Source organism: Cicer arietinum, chromosome 5, assembly GCF_000331145.2.
Source record: "Cicer arietinum cultivar CDC Frontier isolate Library 1 chromosome 5, Cicar.CDCFrontier_v2.0, whole genome shotgun sequence".
In the NCBI taxonomy this organism is placed as follows: Eukaryota; Viridiplantae; Streptophyta; class Magnoliopsida; order Fabales; family Fabaceae; genus Cicer; species Cicer arietinum.
The window spans coordinates 4317160-4333180 of NC_021164.2; the positions used below are offsets into that span (position 1 = coordinate 4317160).

The window sequence follows — 16021 nt, forward strand, 5'->3', positions numbered from 1 at the left end:
AGAGTTTAACTTTTATGTATGGATGGTATAAAAAAAATTTATGTATGGATGGTATAAAAAATTGTATACAATCCACAAATAATAATTAATTATATGTGATTTTTGAAGTAGTTATAATAAAAATTAAATATTATTGATGATCTAATTATTGTGATTAATTAACGATGTAAAAAATCTTTATGTTGACCATGTATATATAAATTAAATTTTTTCATGTATTTTCACTTTATCACAAATGTTCCTATTGTTCTGATTTTACCAAATTAAAAACTTCATGACTTCAATATGAAGGAAATAGTTTAAAATTCCTAACATATATACTTATCGGTTTTATAATTTTATAATGTCGATATAAGAACTAAAAAAATTCGATTCGAGTGAATAAATATTTGTTTAATAAAAATTTATAATCATCGGTTAGTAAAACGTTTTTCCTATTTTAATTTGTTTTTAAAAAATACTACTATAATTTACTATAGTGTTTAAGTTTAAAATTGGTTAATAAAACTTTTTTTTTATATAGAAAATTCATGTTAACCACCATTTTAGAATTGTAGTATATTTAAAATACTGTGTCACTTAAAATTATAAATTCAAACTTATACTAAAATTGATCATATAATAAACTCAATTTGTACCACCATAGTAGTCACATAGTGAAAGGCACATGCACCTTCTTATAATGGTCAAACTAGTATAGCGTAGACTATATAATATTGTTTCACCATAGGAGGCAATAAGATTAGCTTCTTTTGACTTTTGATCAGCACAATAGTCCAATTGTGTGGCTTCAAGCAACACACATATATAATTGCGTCTGACACACTAACTAAGATAACAAAAATAAGCTATTTTTCAAAAACTATATGATTCATATTGGACAGTTAGCTAATTATTACTTCGGTTTTAGTTTGTTTCTATTTTGATAATTTCACATAAGGGAAAAATATAATTAATATTTATAAAAAAGAAAAGTTATAAATTATTTTACATAAGCATCTTCCATGAATGGTATGAGAAATATAATTTTAATATAGATATATTTTGTTAGAACGACATAATTTGAAAAAGAGAGTAATATTGACTATTTAAAAATAAAAAAAAAAAAATAGGACTACTGACTAAATAATACTAGAGATGTCAATTTCACATATCCACTAATTATTGATTTTAGTTCACATGTTAGAGGGGTCAAAAAATTTCATAATTAAAAAGACCTCAAAAATAAAAGTTCCCAAAACTAAAAAGCTCATAAAATTTTGTTGGACCAGTGGAGTAGAAGATTTTAGGGCTTAATAGAAGATTTTTTAAGGGACTTTGGACCTTAATTGACAACTTTATATATAATAATCGAAAACTTCTCAACAATGTGAAACATAAGTATTTTTGTATTTGTCATGTTCATAAAACCCACACATTCATGTTTTCGGTACGCATTTGAGTTGAAATCAGACAATCTAGATTTCAAGTTTGTTACTTTAATTTTCTAAAATCAAAATTAGCAAGAAAATATGGATTGTCTAATATCGATCTAACAATCATCGACATGCTAACTTCGTGAATTTGTTAGATTGCTGCAAACTCAAATCTAAAAAATTAGTACAAAGACTTCAAATAACAACAAATTTGTAGTCATATGTTCAATTATGTCTAAAAACATTTATAATAAGAATAATTAGAGAAAGAATCATGGATTCTAAAAACTTCAATAAAAAGAATTTGGAATAAATATATTGATGGAGTTGAAGTATGGTATTTGGGATTTGAATTCCATGAATTCACATAATGATATGGTCGTCAATCTAAACTTTCGGACCAAGATTAAATGACTAACATCCGGACTTTGTATTTTGAACCTAATATACCAAAATCTTAACATGAATAGTCTGATTTTGATTCGACAACCCAAATCGCATGATTGGATCAAATGCATGATTCCTTCTATTTAGATGACCGGAGAACCTTTGAAGATTCATAAATAGGAACAAATAATACAAATTAAGATTTGACCTATGAATTATGATAAATTTGATTTGACCTACGAGTAACATAGTCATGCTGCTCAAGTGTTGGTGATGTTCTTGTTCCAGATGCAGTAGGAGCCCTAACATGTCCAACCATTGAAACTTGAAGTGCTTCTTCTTCATAAGCTCTTCTCTCCATTTGAACCATTCTTGACCTCTTTTTCACCCTAACAACCATTGCAACAAGAAGCAAGCCCAAAAGAAAAGCACCAATTGCAGCACCTATAGTACTTCCAACAGCAACTTTCCATTGACTTATAATAGGCTTTCTAAACTCATCTTGTGTTGGTGATTCAACAACCAAACCAAAATGTCCATTCCTTTTTGCAAAACAAACAAAAGGTGATAAAGGGTTTGTTTTTACAACTCTCATTTTTCCATTCCCTTCAAAACTTGCACAAAAAGGTTCCATTTTTACACTTTTTCCTTTGTTCAACTTTGCAGCATTGTTGAAATCAATTTTGATCATTTTTTCACCAGCTTCAATTCCAAGTTCAAAAGGGTTACTAAAGTTTGAATCTTTTTCAGCATTGTAAGCTAAAAGTCCAATAATTGGTGAAACAAGTTGATACAAAGATAGATCATTATAGTTAGAATAATATATAGAAGACCAATTATACTCTATGCTTTGTCTTATCAACATTACTCTTTCAATACATGGATGAATTGTAACACCAATACCAAGATGAAACTCCTTTAAATTTGCACCATACCTTGTTAAACTTCCACATCTAAACCTCATAATATCTACTTTGATGCCTGACAAATTTGAAGGTAGTTTCACTGATTGTGGTATTCCTGTCTTGAAGTTTTTGTCTAATGAATTGAATGAGTGATCTCTTATGAGGAGGTCAAGAACATGAGTTGATTTGATACTTTGAGCATAAGATCCATAAAGTTTCAATGACATTAAGGAAAATGTCATTAAAGTAAGAGTGAAAGATGAGTCCATGAGACAAAAAACAAAAATAAAAAATAACAAATAAAGAGACAAAGCTTTGACACAAACAATGTGTCAAGTTGAAAAATTCCCTTTTTTTGTTGTTGTGTGGTTATAACTTCAAAAGGAAATGCTTGATTTCTTTTCCTAATGAAAGAAAATGGCTAAATCATGAATGTTTTACTCTATGGGATGAGTTTCAAACAATAAAGATTTTAGAGTGTTCATAGTTGAGAAAGGTAAGGGTAGTAGTAGAGTAGTACTAGTACACATACAAGATCAAGGAAATGAAAAGAGTAAAGAAAAGTACTTGTCCTGTTTCTTGGAGATGTTTGCTTTTTAGCTAATATATGTTGCTCTATCAAAAGGATTGCCTCATGTAGAAGTACAAGTGTCACTATCAAATTCAATTACCAAAAGAAAAAGAAATAGTCAATGATCTCGACTCGACCATTGATCAAGATCAAATAGTTTAGATTTTGAATTTTTTATTTGTCAAAATGTGATTTGACTAAGTAATATTTATCGACTTAAATAGATTAAGATTGTTAGTTTCTAGTCAATAATCTTGATCATTGATCAAGATTTGATAATTGAGATTTTAAGTTTTTAATTTATCAATATCAAGATGTGATTGTTTGATTACCATTATCGTCTTAAATAGATTAAAAATTTTAGTTTTTAATTTGTCTGATCTTTATTCAAAGACTTATATAACTAATTCCAGTCATTTTAGGAAATTTTGACGAGATCCGAATCCAAACATTTCACCTAAGAGGAGGGGGGGAAATATTGTATATCTACAAGTGAATGTGGTAGTGAAAAAATGGAAAGGATTTGAAAGAAATGATTCATGAGCGTGGAATGATGATGACACTTCATGGTGATATAAAGCAAAATGGCAAAAACAAATAAAAAGAGAGGGATATTAAGCATGCTGAAAAATGAAACAAAAGCATTGTTGTTGTGAATGGGGTCCAATAACACTAATTGTGTTTTGTGTAACGTGCAATGTTTCCCACTTGTACCACTCAATTGGTCTCATGTTAGGCTTTACCATACTAAAAACATGACCTTTTTCTAACTGAAAAAAAAAAAAAAAAAGGCCTACTCATTTTTCTTTTCTTTAACCCCACAAACCTACATTACAACATTTGAATCTAACTATGAACTAACTTTGTTTCTTTTTTTTTTTTCAAATCTATAATTATTGTGTTTTTTTAGGATACATTTAGTTATTAGTTTGTTAGACTCAAATTGAGTCTTTATTAAAACCACAATTTAAATTTTTGTAAAATTTTAGTGGATCATCGTAGTTCTAACAATTTAAACTAATTGAACTTGACTTTATGATCTCATTATAATCTCTAACTCCATTATTCATATTTATTTTATAATTTATAGTTTCATATTTGGAGCAAATTTAACAAAATTAATGTTAAAAATTTAGATTTTATTTTAACATGTTTGATCGTTTTCAAATAGAATTAATTTTACCTCCATAGTTGATCATAACTTAAAGTTAAAACTTTAATTTTGCATTTAAAATTAACTTTTAGTCTTAAATTTATTCTTTAATTCACTTTCATATAAATTCATCTACATATAAATTCATCTACATATAAATTATTTTACCTTCAATCTTCTTTTAATTAAAATTAATTTTTATGACCGTCTAAACAAATATACAAGAATTTCACATATCCTCCATATATAGTGGTCGAGGGTCTAATATAAGATTATTTTTACAATGGGATAGTATTAGGGACCGAGTAGTAATTTATGTATGCATTATCTTCACATAAGGATCTAACACAGTTCTAGTTGACTAATCAATTGGATTCTCTAGTTCCATTATTAAAACATCGATTTGAAGATAATAATAACAACAAACCAATAAATTATGAGAGAACCTTAATCCATGAAATACATCATCAAGCACAAATGTGTTAGAATTATTCCATAATATCTTGTAATTAAGTTACAATCAATTATCATTGCTCCCTTTAATTTCGATCATATGAGCACTAAAGTCCGCATTAATTAGTAAGAGTAGGCAATCACATTTTATTTTCTTGGTGTACTAAAAAAATAATATCATTGTCTAAAATACTTTTCATGAAAAATTGTTTCATACTAATGAAAGACGCTGAAAAATGAAATTTATACTTTTTTAAATAAAAATTGGGACTTTTTTAAATAAAAATTGGGAGATGGAGAAAAATTGTATTGATCAATGTGGCACACTAGTGGTCACTTTACAATCTATTATTGGAGGATTTTGAGATTACAAAGTCAAACTCTTGTCTTTGAGTTAACACTCCAAGTGAATGAAATTTTATAACTTGTAGCATTAAATAAAGTAGAATTAATTGAAATTTTCTTATTTAGACTACTTAACTTAATTTTAATTTTCTTATACTCAAACTTGGATGGAAATTTTGCTTGGCGAATTTGGATTTGCTAAGCGGAATGAACTTTCTTCGTATATTGAAATAAAACACAGTTATTCAAACTATTTTTCCATGTTTTCACCGTATGATTATTTGACTTGGATTCGTCGAGTAAATTTGGCTTGAAAAATACCTCAACTTTTTGACTTTGATTCACTTAGTAGATATAATTTTGCTAAATGAATTTGTATATCTAGTTAGGGTTTGGGTTCGACTTTGTTGATTCACCTTGTGCTGTGATATCCTTATTTGTCTCCATAAATAAAAAAGATGCAAATATTAACTTTCTCATGACTATACTATTGATGAATAAACTATTTGCAACTATTGGAGTAAAATGGGAAGAAGAAATCAATCATAAATCGTGTTTTGTAGACCAAATGCTTTCGTTGGACAATAGTCGCGTGATAGTATCATTTTTATTTTTAATAAAGTTTCACATCTATGCATATACATTTTTAAAAACGAGTGCACATTAATGTTGCCCCATCAAAATGAGTCTTACATCAGCATTAACCTAATCAAAATCAAAGGAGTTTGACTTTTATAATAGGAGATAAAATTCAAGGCTAGAATTATTATTTTCAAAGCATGGGACAAAAATTGTCGAATTGAGAAACTTGAAGTGCAAAAATGCATTTAATCTATTATTAAATGAGATAAATATGACGGAAGAGAGAGAGAGAGAATATGTGTAATATAATACATCTTTTAAATAGACATCCATAAATTTGACACCATAATTAAAGTGTCTATTTAACTTAGTTTTAAATAGGAGAATAGGATTTTTTTTTTTAAAAAAAACTCACATTATTGATGATCTTAGAACACCTAATTCTTGACTATTGCATTTTAAATATAAAAGGCGCAAATTTAACATGCTTTGATGAGAAATCACATTAGGAATTTAAATGGCTGGGCTTTCTCAACACTTCATAACTAAATCAACAATGATATATAAATATTTTTATATATCTATTCAACATCTTATTGCATTTCTATCTCTTTTATCAAATCGCATCACTTTATCTATTTATTTACTTTTTGAGATATTTTTGGAGCATTTAGATGTCCATCGATAATATTTCTAACTAAATCATATTTATCATGTGTAGCTAGCATGCTCCATTGATTATAGATAACAAAACCGTGAGTTGGAATCCAAGAAAAAGGTATATTCTTTAAACTTTATACAAGGATTTTTGGGTGACACTCTATGTGCCTTCAACAAGATTACATTATTTAGGACAGAGTTGCATGCTTATATTGATGAGATCAATAGTGTATCTTTTTAATTGGTTTGATTTGATTTGATGTCATTGGGGACCATCGAGCTTTTTGAGCTATCAATATTTATTTTATTTATTGGTGGTTTCATATGATTTATACTTATATTAAAGATTTAAATATATGTTTAGTTTTAATAAATTAATATTTTTATTTTATTTTTATCTTTTTAATTTTATTATTTTAAATTTAATTATGTAGGTTCAATTTTATTTTAAAATTGTTTTTGCTGTTACTAGTAGGTAAAAAAACTAATATGACAAGCGGAGAGGGGAGAAAAATAAATAAATAAATACAAATTTATATGGACGAAAATTAAATAAAAATATATATGTTTGATCTTAGAAATTTGAGTTTTTTTTATTAATGTTTATGTAAGTTTGCACTTTTTTTTTACGTTTCATTGTTCATTTGTTATCTCAGCTTTTTTTTAACAGTAACTAATAGTAAGAACAATTTAAAAACAAAATTAAAATTACAGAGTTAAATTTAAAACAAAAAGAATTATATAAACAAAAAAAATGTCAATTTACAAAGACCAAAAATATATATTTAATTCTATATTATATTATGATATAAATCATATATTAAATCTGTATAGCCTTTTTTTGTTAACCTACTAGTTGTTCCGAAAGTAAAGGAGTACGATAATTTGAAAGTTCTTATTTCAACTATTGCTAGTATTTTATTGAATTAGATCAAATCCGCAATCTCTTTGTTACTCTACTCATTCGTCCGAGCCACCAAATTAACCTTATTTTTCCTATAATAATTCAAATTTCAAATAAATAAAATCTGACCTTTGTTTAGGATTCAAATTAGTAGACATGATAGAATAAGTTAATTGAATAGAAATATTGGGGGCATTTTTTTTATAGATTTTTTTATGAAAAAAATCTATTTTTTGAAACCAAAAATTATTTTTTATTTTTTCAACCGCGTTTATTTCAGATTTTTTTTTTAATCATTTTTTGGTTATAAATGAAAAGTAAAAAACAATAGCTTCTCAAATTCGCTTATGTCATAGATAAGATAGAAGATACCACTAAGTTTTAAAAAATCATTTTTGGCTATAAATGAAAAGTAAAAATTAGTAGCTTTTCAAATTTACTTCTGCTATAGGTGATAGAGAAGATGCCACAAGTTTTAAAAAACTGAATTTAACACATTAATGAAGAGAAAATGATGTAATTAGCCTTATTATTTTTAGAAAATTCAAAATTGTCGTCCATTAATTGTAGTAGTTTCACGCACCCAAGTGTGGCAATTTTCTCTCTTTCCATGAGATTATGATATATATAAATTTGTAGTTTAAAAAATCACTTTTATAAAATTGCATACAAATAGATTAAAAATCATTTTAAAAAAAATTATTTTTATGATAGTAAACAAACATAAATAAATAAATCATTTCTAAGCAAATTTCTACAAAATAATCTCTAAATTTTTTAAATTAAAAATTATTTTTATTTAAATTCAAACAAAAACGCACCCATTATAACATCAAAATTCTTTAATATATCTTAAGAATAATGGTGCAAACAAATGTAACTTAATAAACAAAATTGAGAGAAAAAAAATAAAATTTAAATGACCTAAAAAAAATTAAATTAAACTTAAAAAACTAAAAATATATTTTTACCGTATTCATTATCTCCATCTATAATTAATTAATTAAATAATTGAGTTACTTTTTTTTTTTAAGATGAGACTGTAAACACAGACGTAATAATTTTGACAAGGATTTTAGGGAAAAAAATCAATAGGTTTCCCGTTTTATCATCTAGAGAAAACTAGCAAACAGAAATTCAGAACAAAATCAAATACTTGCATTGACATATCTTGATGAAAGTGTATGGACCACTTCCTCGTTCATTTGTTGCACCAGAATTTTTACTTCTTGATACAACTGTGGGACAATACAAACCTGTCCAAGATGATTTTGGCCCAAAAGAAGTTGATCCATTCAGACATAGGGCCAATCGTGACAGGAACTAGATGAGTTTCGATAAGGAAAAATTTACCCTATAACTCCATTTTTATATTTATACCCCATAATTTTTTAAAAATGCTAATTATATCGTTATTAATTCAAAGTTTTTTTTTTTTATCATTTTATCTTTTTCAGAGTCACAAAAAAGATTTATGGTACACACCTTATTTTCCGAAAACTTTTTTCAAGTTTTCCGATACAAAAGGTTGTTACCGGAAAACTTAAAAAAAGATTTCCGGTACAGAAGTGAAAAATTGTACTACCGAAAAACTTCATTCAAAAGATTTTTGGTACATAAGGTGTTTCTAGAAAACTTTCTCAAAAAGATTTCCGGTAGACACCATTTTTAAATTTTTTTCTTAATTTTATTATTTTTATAAATGATAATACACCATTAAATAATTAACGCATCATAAATATTAATTAACACACATAAATATTTTTAAATAATAATATAGAATAAATAATCAATAATTAATACACTATTAATACACCATAATAATTAATAATTAATACATCATAAATTGTGGCATTCTACGCGATGTTGTCGGTCAGACCTAACAAGATCCATAAATTAATTAAAATTAAATAAATACTAATATCATAAAAAAATTAAAACCAAAAAATTATTTTAAAAAATATTTTAAAAAATATTTTAAAAAAAATCAAACAACTACCGGAAAACATGTGGATGAAGCTTTCCGTGGCTTCCGCAAATATTACGTTGAAGTTTACCGGCAGTGGTAATTTCCCAGAAAAGTTAAAATAAGCTTTCCGGTAGTTCCGAAAATGATTTCTATACCGAAAAACTTCTTTCAAGTTTTCCGGAGTGGAAGTTGTGTACCGGAAAACTTGAAAGAAGTTTTCCGGAAATTTTTTTTTTTGCCTCTTATTTCTGTTCCGGAAATGTTAAATGAAGAAATAATTATTTTTTATATATATACGAAGGTATTTTACTATTTTCCTTTACTTTTTAGGGGTATAGGGATAAAGGAGGGGGTAAAGGGTAAAATTTTCTTCGATAAACAACCATCTAGAAGGATCCATTTCACCATGTCTCACCTATTAAAAGGTTTCAAAAATATTAAAAGGTTTCAAAATTTATTAAAATAACCGCTTTAAACTTCAAAAATAAATAAATTTTTACTTAATTAAAAGTTTTTTTTTTTGTTTTGTAAATGTGTTATGTTTTATTATTTTCCATTCTAAAAATAATAAAAGTATTATCTAAAACTAATATTGTCTCAACAAATGTTGAATTAATCAATTTATTTATCAATTAAAAAAGCAATGTTATATATAATCAATAATATCAATTTAATAAATTTTTTTCTATTTTAAAATGTCTAAGAAATAGTTTTTCATAAAAAAATTAATAATTTTACTAAAATACTAATATTATAGGCACTAAAAGATCTCATATTTAAATTCTCGTTAGACCTCTCTGTGTCTTGGAACAACATTGTATCTCACGATCTCATGGATGAATAATTACACCTTGAAGTAGTTAAAATATCACTAGAAGATAGAGTTGAATAAATATATTCTACCCTTTTAAAATTTCTTTTTCTCTTAACTTTATATCCTCTGTGTGAGGATACTAGATGGGTAGAGGATAAATATTTTTTTTAAATGAAATAAAAGTTAGGAAGAAATAAACTGATAAGAGTTTAGAAGATGGCACACAATTTATATTGGTTCATCCAAAATGGGTTACGTCCAATCCTCACTTACTAGTGAGTTTTGTCACTAAATCACAAAAGGCTTGTCCTCCAAACGGACTCTTTTTACTATGTATTTTCTTAGCCTTACCAGGCTTACAACAACAACTTCTCTTCTTAGTTTACAGTGCTTTGCACAATTATCAACAAGTTAATATCAACTAAAGGATATACATAATTTTTGAGAGATTTGATAAGAGTGGATTTTTTCCTCTTAGATATACTTTTTAGGATGATGATGTCAAAGATATAATTATGATTAGTAGAAAGTATGATGAGGATAAGATTGATTATTAAAGGATGATGATTTTTTGTTCTATTTGATGAGAATGAAATCATCTCTATTTATAGAAGTAATGAAGCTTCAAATATAAAGAAAAGCACAAAGTATTCATTGGAGACTTGGTTAATTGCCCATGGTCTTCGTTTGGAATTTCAAGTATTCCCTTTAGTTGTCCTTGTTAAAAAAAAAAGCTAGGAGGATGAGTAGTTTGATCTATCCTCGGGTAGGAGGATGAAGCATCCTTTAATTATTATGTGACTTGTGCTTTTGACTTTTTTATTTCTCCATATTGTAGCATCTTGCTTTACGAGTCAAGGACATTGATTTTTGTACTTTTATATATTTTCCACGTGCGAGGATGAATAGTTTACATGAGTTCATCCTTTTTTCTGCTTTGTTTATCCTATGTCGTACGTTCATCCTCTTTTCAGCATTATTTGTTCTATAATATACATTCATCTTCTTTTCATTTGTTCATTCTCTTTCGTACATAACATATTAATATGTGTTAAAACATTCCATTTGATCAAGAAGGTGAGGAACCTATTTTCTAATTTTAGTACACTCAAGAGCACAGATTAGATAACACATAATCAGAATCTTTGAAACAATTTTATTATCATTAAAATACTTGAAACAAATTTTGTCTCAACAATTTCCCCCTTTTTATGATGACAAAATTCTTTAGATTATGATTCTGGTAAAAGAGATTGTATAAGTAAAAACAGTAATTGATTATGCTCCCCCTCAATCTATGGATAACTTTTGTGTTTTTAAATTATGCTCCCCCTTAAAATATGCATAAGATTTTGATATAGCCAATTTGAACCAAAATATTAATTCATTAGAGTTCAGAAAGACATCAGAACAGAAGAGGTTAATGGACGAGGAAGATCTAGATGAGGAGGTTGAGGTGGAAAAATAGGAGGATGATCTCCGGGGACAATGGTGGTGATGAGATTATTGGAGACTTATTCCATTAGGATGCCAAAGCTAGCCAAGGTTTGTTGAAAAGAGTTGAAGCTTTCAGAAAGTTTCTTCTGGTATTTTCTAATTATTTTGAGAAACTTTAATTCTTTTTGAGTTCGTTTAGCTTTTGTCTTCTTGTTAGACTGAGTGTTGTGATGATCTATAGGCATGGCATTGACACTCGTACTTTTGTTTTGGGAGCACACACCTTTGTCTTGGGATGAATTTTCACCAGTTTTTGCAAGAAAGGAATCGTTGGAACTAAATCGTCTAGTGATCACAGGAACGTGGAGTTTTTTGGTTTCACCACTGGTCCTTGGTGGGACAGATGAATCAAGCAGTGTAGGACGTGTGGGAAGAACTAGAAAGAATCATCAATATGGCTTACCTTGACTGGAGAAGTAAAAGATTTGGGACATTGTACAAGATAGTCGTGCATTTTGAATACGACTTACAAGTGGATATGGTGGAAAAAGGAAGGTATCTTGCAGATTTAGAGAATTTTCCATGGTTTCTTCAGCCTGAGGAGTTTGTGGAGGTGAGAATTGATGTTGGGTGAGTTTAAGATCAAAGTATAACTCTTCACCGTCTTCCACGTGTTGGTGAGCAGTATCCTCTAAGAGCTCATCAGTAGGAGAATTATTTTCAGGAGAAAAGATGTTGTGATTTGGAGTTGGAATTGTTTCAAAATCAAATTCAAGTTGATTTGTGGTGAGAGGTGTTGTGTGGTTCTCATAGATTTTTTGTTCAAGAGTAGTAGGATGAATGCAGGCATCCTCAGAAGGAGGACAAGTTGTAGGTCTTTTTGTGGTGAATAGTTTTGGTGAAGAGGGGATGGTTTTTTGTATCTTCTTCTTGGTTGGTTGATGAACAGTAGATCTTTTTTTTGTGGGAATCATTGTCGAGGAAGGTTTGATAGTATCCCATTTTTGAGATGGCTTGTCTATAGGATTGAGTCGCATTTAGTTGATATTACTTGCAGAAAAGACACTGTTCATATAAATGGATTGCTCATCATCCAATGAAACTTTAAAGAATTTCAAGATTTTGGTGAGGAGCATTCGATAGGGAGCTAAACAACAAAGTCGGGCAATATTCATTATGAAGCAGAAAAAGATATTACCCATGTGCAAGGGGGTACCAGTAATGAGATGGTGAACTTATAGGAGGTCGATTTCAGTAACTTTCTCAAAACTTTCTGCCTGAGAGCAATGGAGTGAATGCGGATGTTGTGAATGACTGACTCTGCACATGGGTTAGAGGTTTGATGCAATTTCTGGTTTCGGAGGAGTGATGAGAATATCTTTTAAAACATTTGTTCGAGTGACTTGGCAAAGAGGGTACCAAGACTTGGTAAAGATATAAGGACCTTCGTTACGAATGTCCAAAATCTGGCACAATGACTTGGGGTGAGTTCCATATGAACGCCTTTGAGAATGACGTTGAGAGATGTGTCCCTCTTGGAGACATTTGCAGCAGCGTATAAGGCTTTGACAAGTTTTGGATACTGAGGTTCATCAATTTTGAGGAGGGAAGTCCATCCTAATTGGTCAAAGAATTCTTCAATATCAAAACCACCCTTTTTAATCCCCTCAAGATCAATTGTTTTTCCATTAACAACTGACTTATCTTGCCATTTTCCAGCGTATTTTGTTTCTAATGCTTTAGAATCAAACAAAGGGGTTTTCTTTTTTGTTTTTGAGGCGGAGGTTATATGTTGTTTTGGTCTAGAAGAGACCTCTTTCTGAGAGTTCTTTGAAGTGGCGGTTTAGGGTCTGGATGTGTCAGATTTAGCAGCTTCAAAGTCATTAGAGGTGATGATGTGGATTGTAACACACTAAATTTTATAATAAACTATTTTATTAGTTAAGTACGATTTTAAATAATTAATTTAACGTTCAAATTATTTTAGAATATATGATTATAAATTTTCTGACTAATTTTCGTTATATAGGTGATTTCTTTGATGTGCTAGTTTTATAAATACTAGATTACATGAGCGATATAAATATTAAATATTATATATTATTATTTGATATATTTTAAAAAAAATAATAATAGTATTTTAGTGTAATATATATTTTAAAGAAAAAGATTTTATGCGATTTTACGTGTATATACGTGTACCCAATTAATATAATACTTTTATGTGCGTTGGACTGATGTTAAGTATACACGTAGTTATATTTCAATTATTTATAACTATTTTCTATTTTTAGTTATTTTTTTACAAATAATTATCTTGAGATAGAATTGATATTGTGTTTGATTTCGTTTATTTTTATATAATTGTTATGATATTGTGATTTTATATATTTATTATGATTTAGTAATTAATATAATATATTGATGTTATATTTATTTATTTTATAATTTTGACTATTTTCTAACCTGGTATTATTATAATGTGTGTATTTTGAGATTATTTTGAATGTGAGAGTTTCAATTATTAGTAATATGTTTTTTTTATATTGATTATTTTAATTACTCTAATTTATAAAATATTAATAATGTTTGAAAAATTGTGTTTGGAAGAATATTAAAAAGGAGATTAAATAATTATTAATTTTGTTTTAGCAAAATAAAAATAATAATAGTAAAACAAAAACATAAATAAAGGGACCAATGGGTTTGATTCACGTGTGAACCCAAATTGTTAATAAAATAAAAATAAAAAAATAAAAAAAAAAGAGAAGGGAAATGAAAGGAAAGCCGTAAAACCAAAGAGAAAACACAACAACAACTTATCATTTGACACCGGTGATCGATAACTGTTCCAGAAAACTTTCTCCATTTTCGCTCAAATTTGAGTATGTTATTTCATTTATTTAACTCGTCAATTAAACATAATTTTCCAGATTTTTAACAACTCCAATTTCTCTCTAAAATACCTGACTTCTTCGTTTGTAGAATTCGTTATTTTGTATCGTTCTCCTTCATCGTAAGCCTGATTTGAGTGAAACCAACGCCAAAAAGACCATGTGAAGAGTGGCTATATTATCCACTTAGTAGTTTTCTGATTTATGGTAATTTTACTTGACCGAATTTCAAATTTATTTTTTAGAGTATATTCTCATAACTTATTTTTAACGTTTACCCATAAACTGTCGAGTTAGATCGATTGAAGGACAAAGAGTCAATGAACAAAGATTGTTTGCTCAACGAATCGTATTCGTGTGTCAAAGCCTCGAAATAAGGCAAGGGGTGATAGAGCGTTTGAATTCATGAGTATAATATAACGTGAGATGAACGGGAAAACCTTATTTCCCAACGATTCATTCGGGGATCGCTACGTACGGCGGTAGCCCGTTGAGTGTTAAATTGATTAATGTAAAAATATGGGAATTATGATATTAAAATGTGGAATATAAATATTTGTAACGTGTTGATTGATTTAACTTCGTAAAATGTGTGGTATTTGATCTTATTGTCATGTTTGATTTATTTTTATTAAATGTATGATATTTGATAGTATTGTGATATTGAATGTCGAATGAATTTTATGTATATGTTTGATTAGACGTGTTAATGTGAGGTGATAATAAAAGGTGGATGTATTTTGATAAGTTTATGTGATTATGATGATGTATAATTAATAATAATGATGTTATAAATTTGTGATAAGTCTATGTGGTGATTTATGATTGATAATAGCGGTACTATAAAATTTTGATGAGTTTCTCTGATGAGATATGATTAATGATAGTGATATTGTGAATTTGTGATGAGAATATTGAAGTAACCCCATAGTTGATGAAATAATGGTGATTCCAATTTGTGTTTGAGGTGACGGTCTTAATGGAGAATCATAGGCTAATAAGGGGAGAAAATAAATATTGAGAATTTGTGAAGTGGAGATTATTTTGTTATCATATAGGTAGGGTCTGACAAGCCTAGTGATTTCGGGGAAGTACAACTGAATGAGTCTGATCGTAGAGGTCTACTGTTGAGCCTTAAGGCAAAATTGTTAGACCTTGGAGGTATTCGTGTGGGGAATTCCTAGGTGACTTGGAGGTAGCTGATAGCGTTTCAGCAAGTGTACTGAATCGTTGCAAGTAATAATTAAAACGGTAGTACCGAGTGTCGAACTCAAGGATTGCGTTTTACTATCGAATTATATTTAATTATTGAAATTGAACAAAAAGTTTCGGAATTTATTGGAATAATATTTAAAATTAACAACAGTAGTAAAATTGATCCTTTATAAATTGAGAAAAATGTCAGGGATGAGTTGCACTTCGAATCCAACCTTGGTGTCTAATTTGATCCTAGTTATTTAATTCCTTTATTGAATTATTACCGAATTATCTTTATTATTCTTGCCCTAATGTCTTAGTGACAGAACCTTTAA

At 28.2% G+C, this 16021-nt stretch overlaps 1 protein-coding gene across 1 annotated transcript; it reads right to left on the reverse strand.

Moving 5' to 3' along the window:
* Positions 1–1678: 1678 nt before the first annotated feature.
* LOC101505322 (uncharacterized) lies at positions 1679–3307 on the reverse strand. The gene has a single exon (XM_004515394.4). It carries the CDS (start codon positions 2974–2976, stop codon positions 2011–2013), a length of 966 nt encoding a protein of 321 aa, XP_004515451.1. The 5' UTR covers positions 2977–3307; the 3' UTR covers positions 1679–2010.
* Between the last annotated feature and the right edge of the window lie 12714 nt (positions 3308–16021).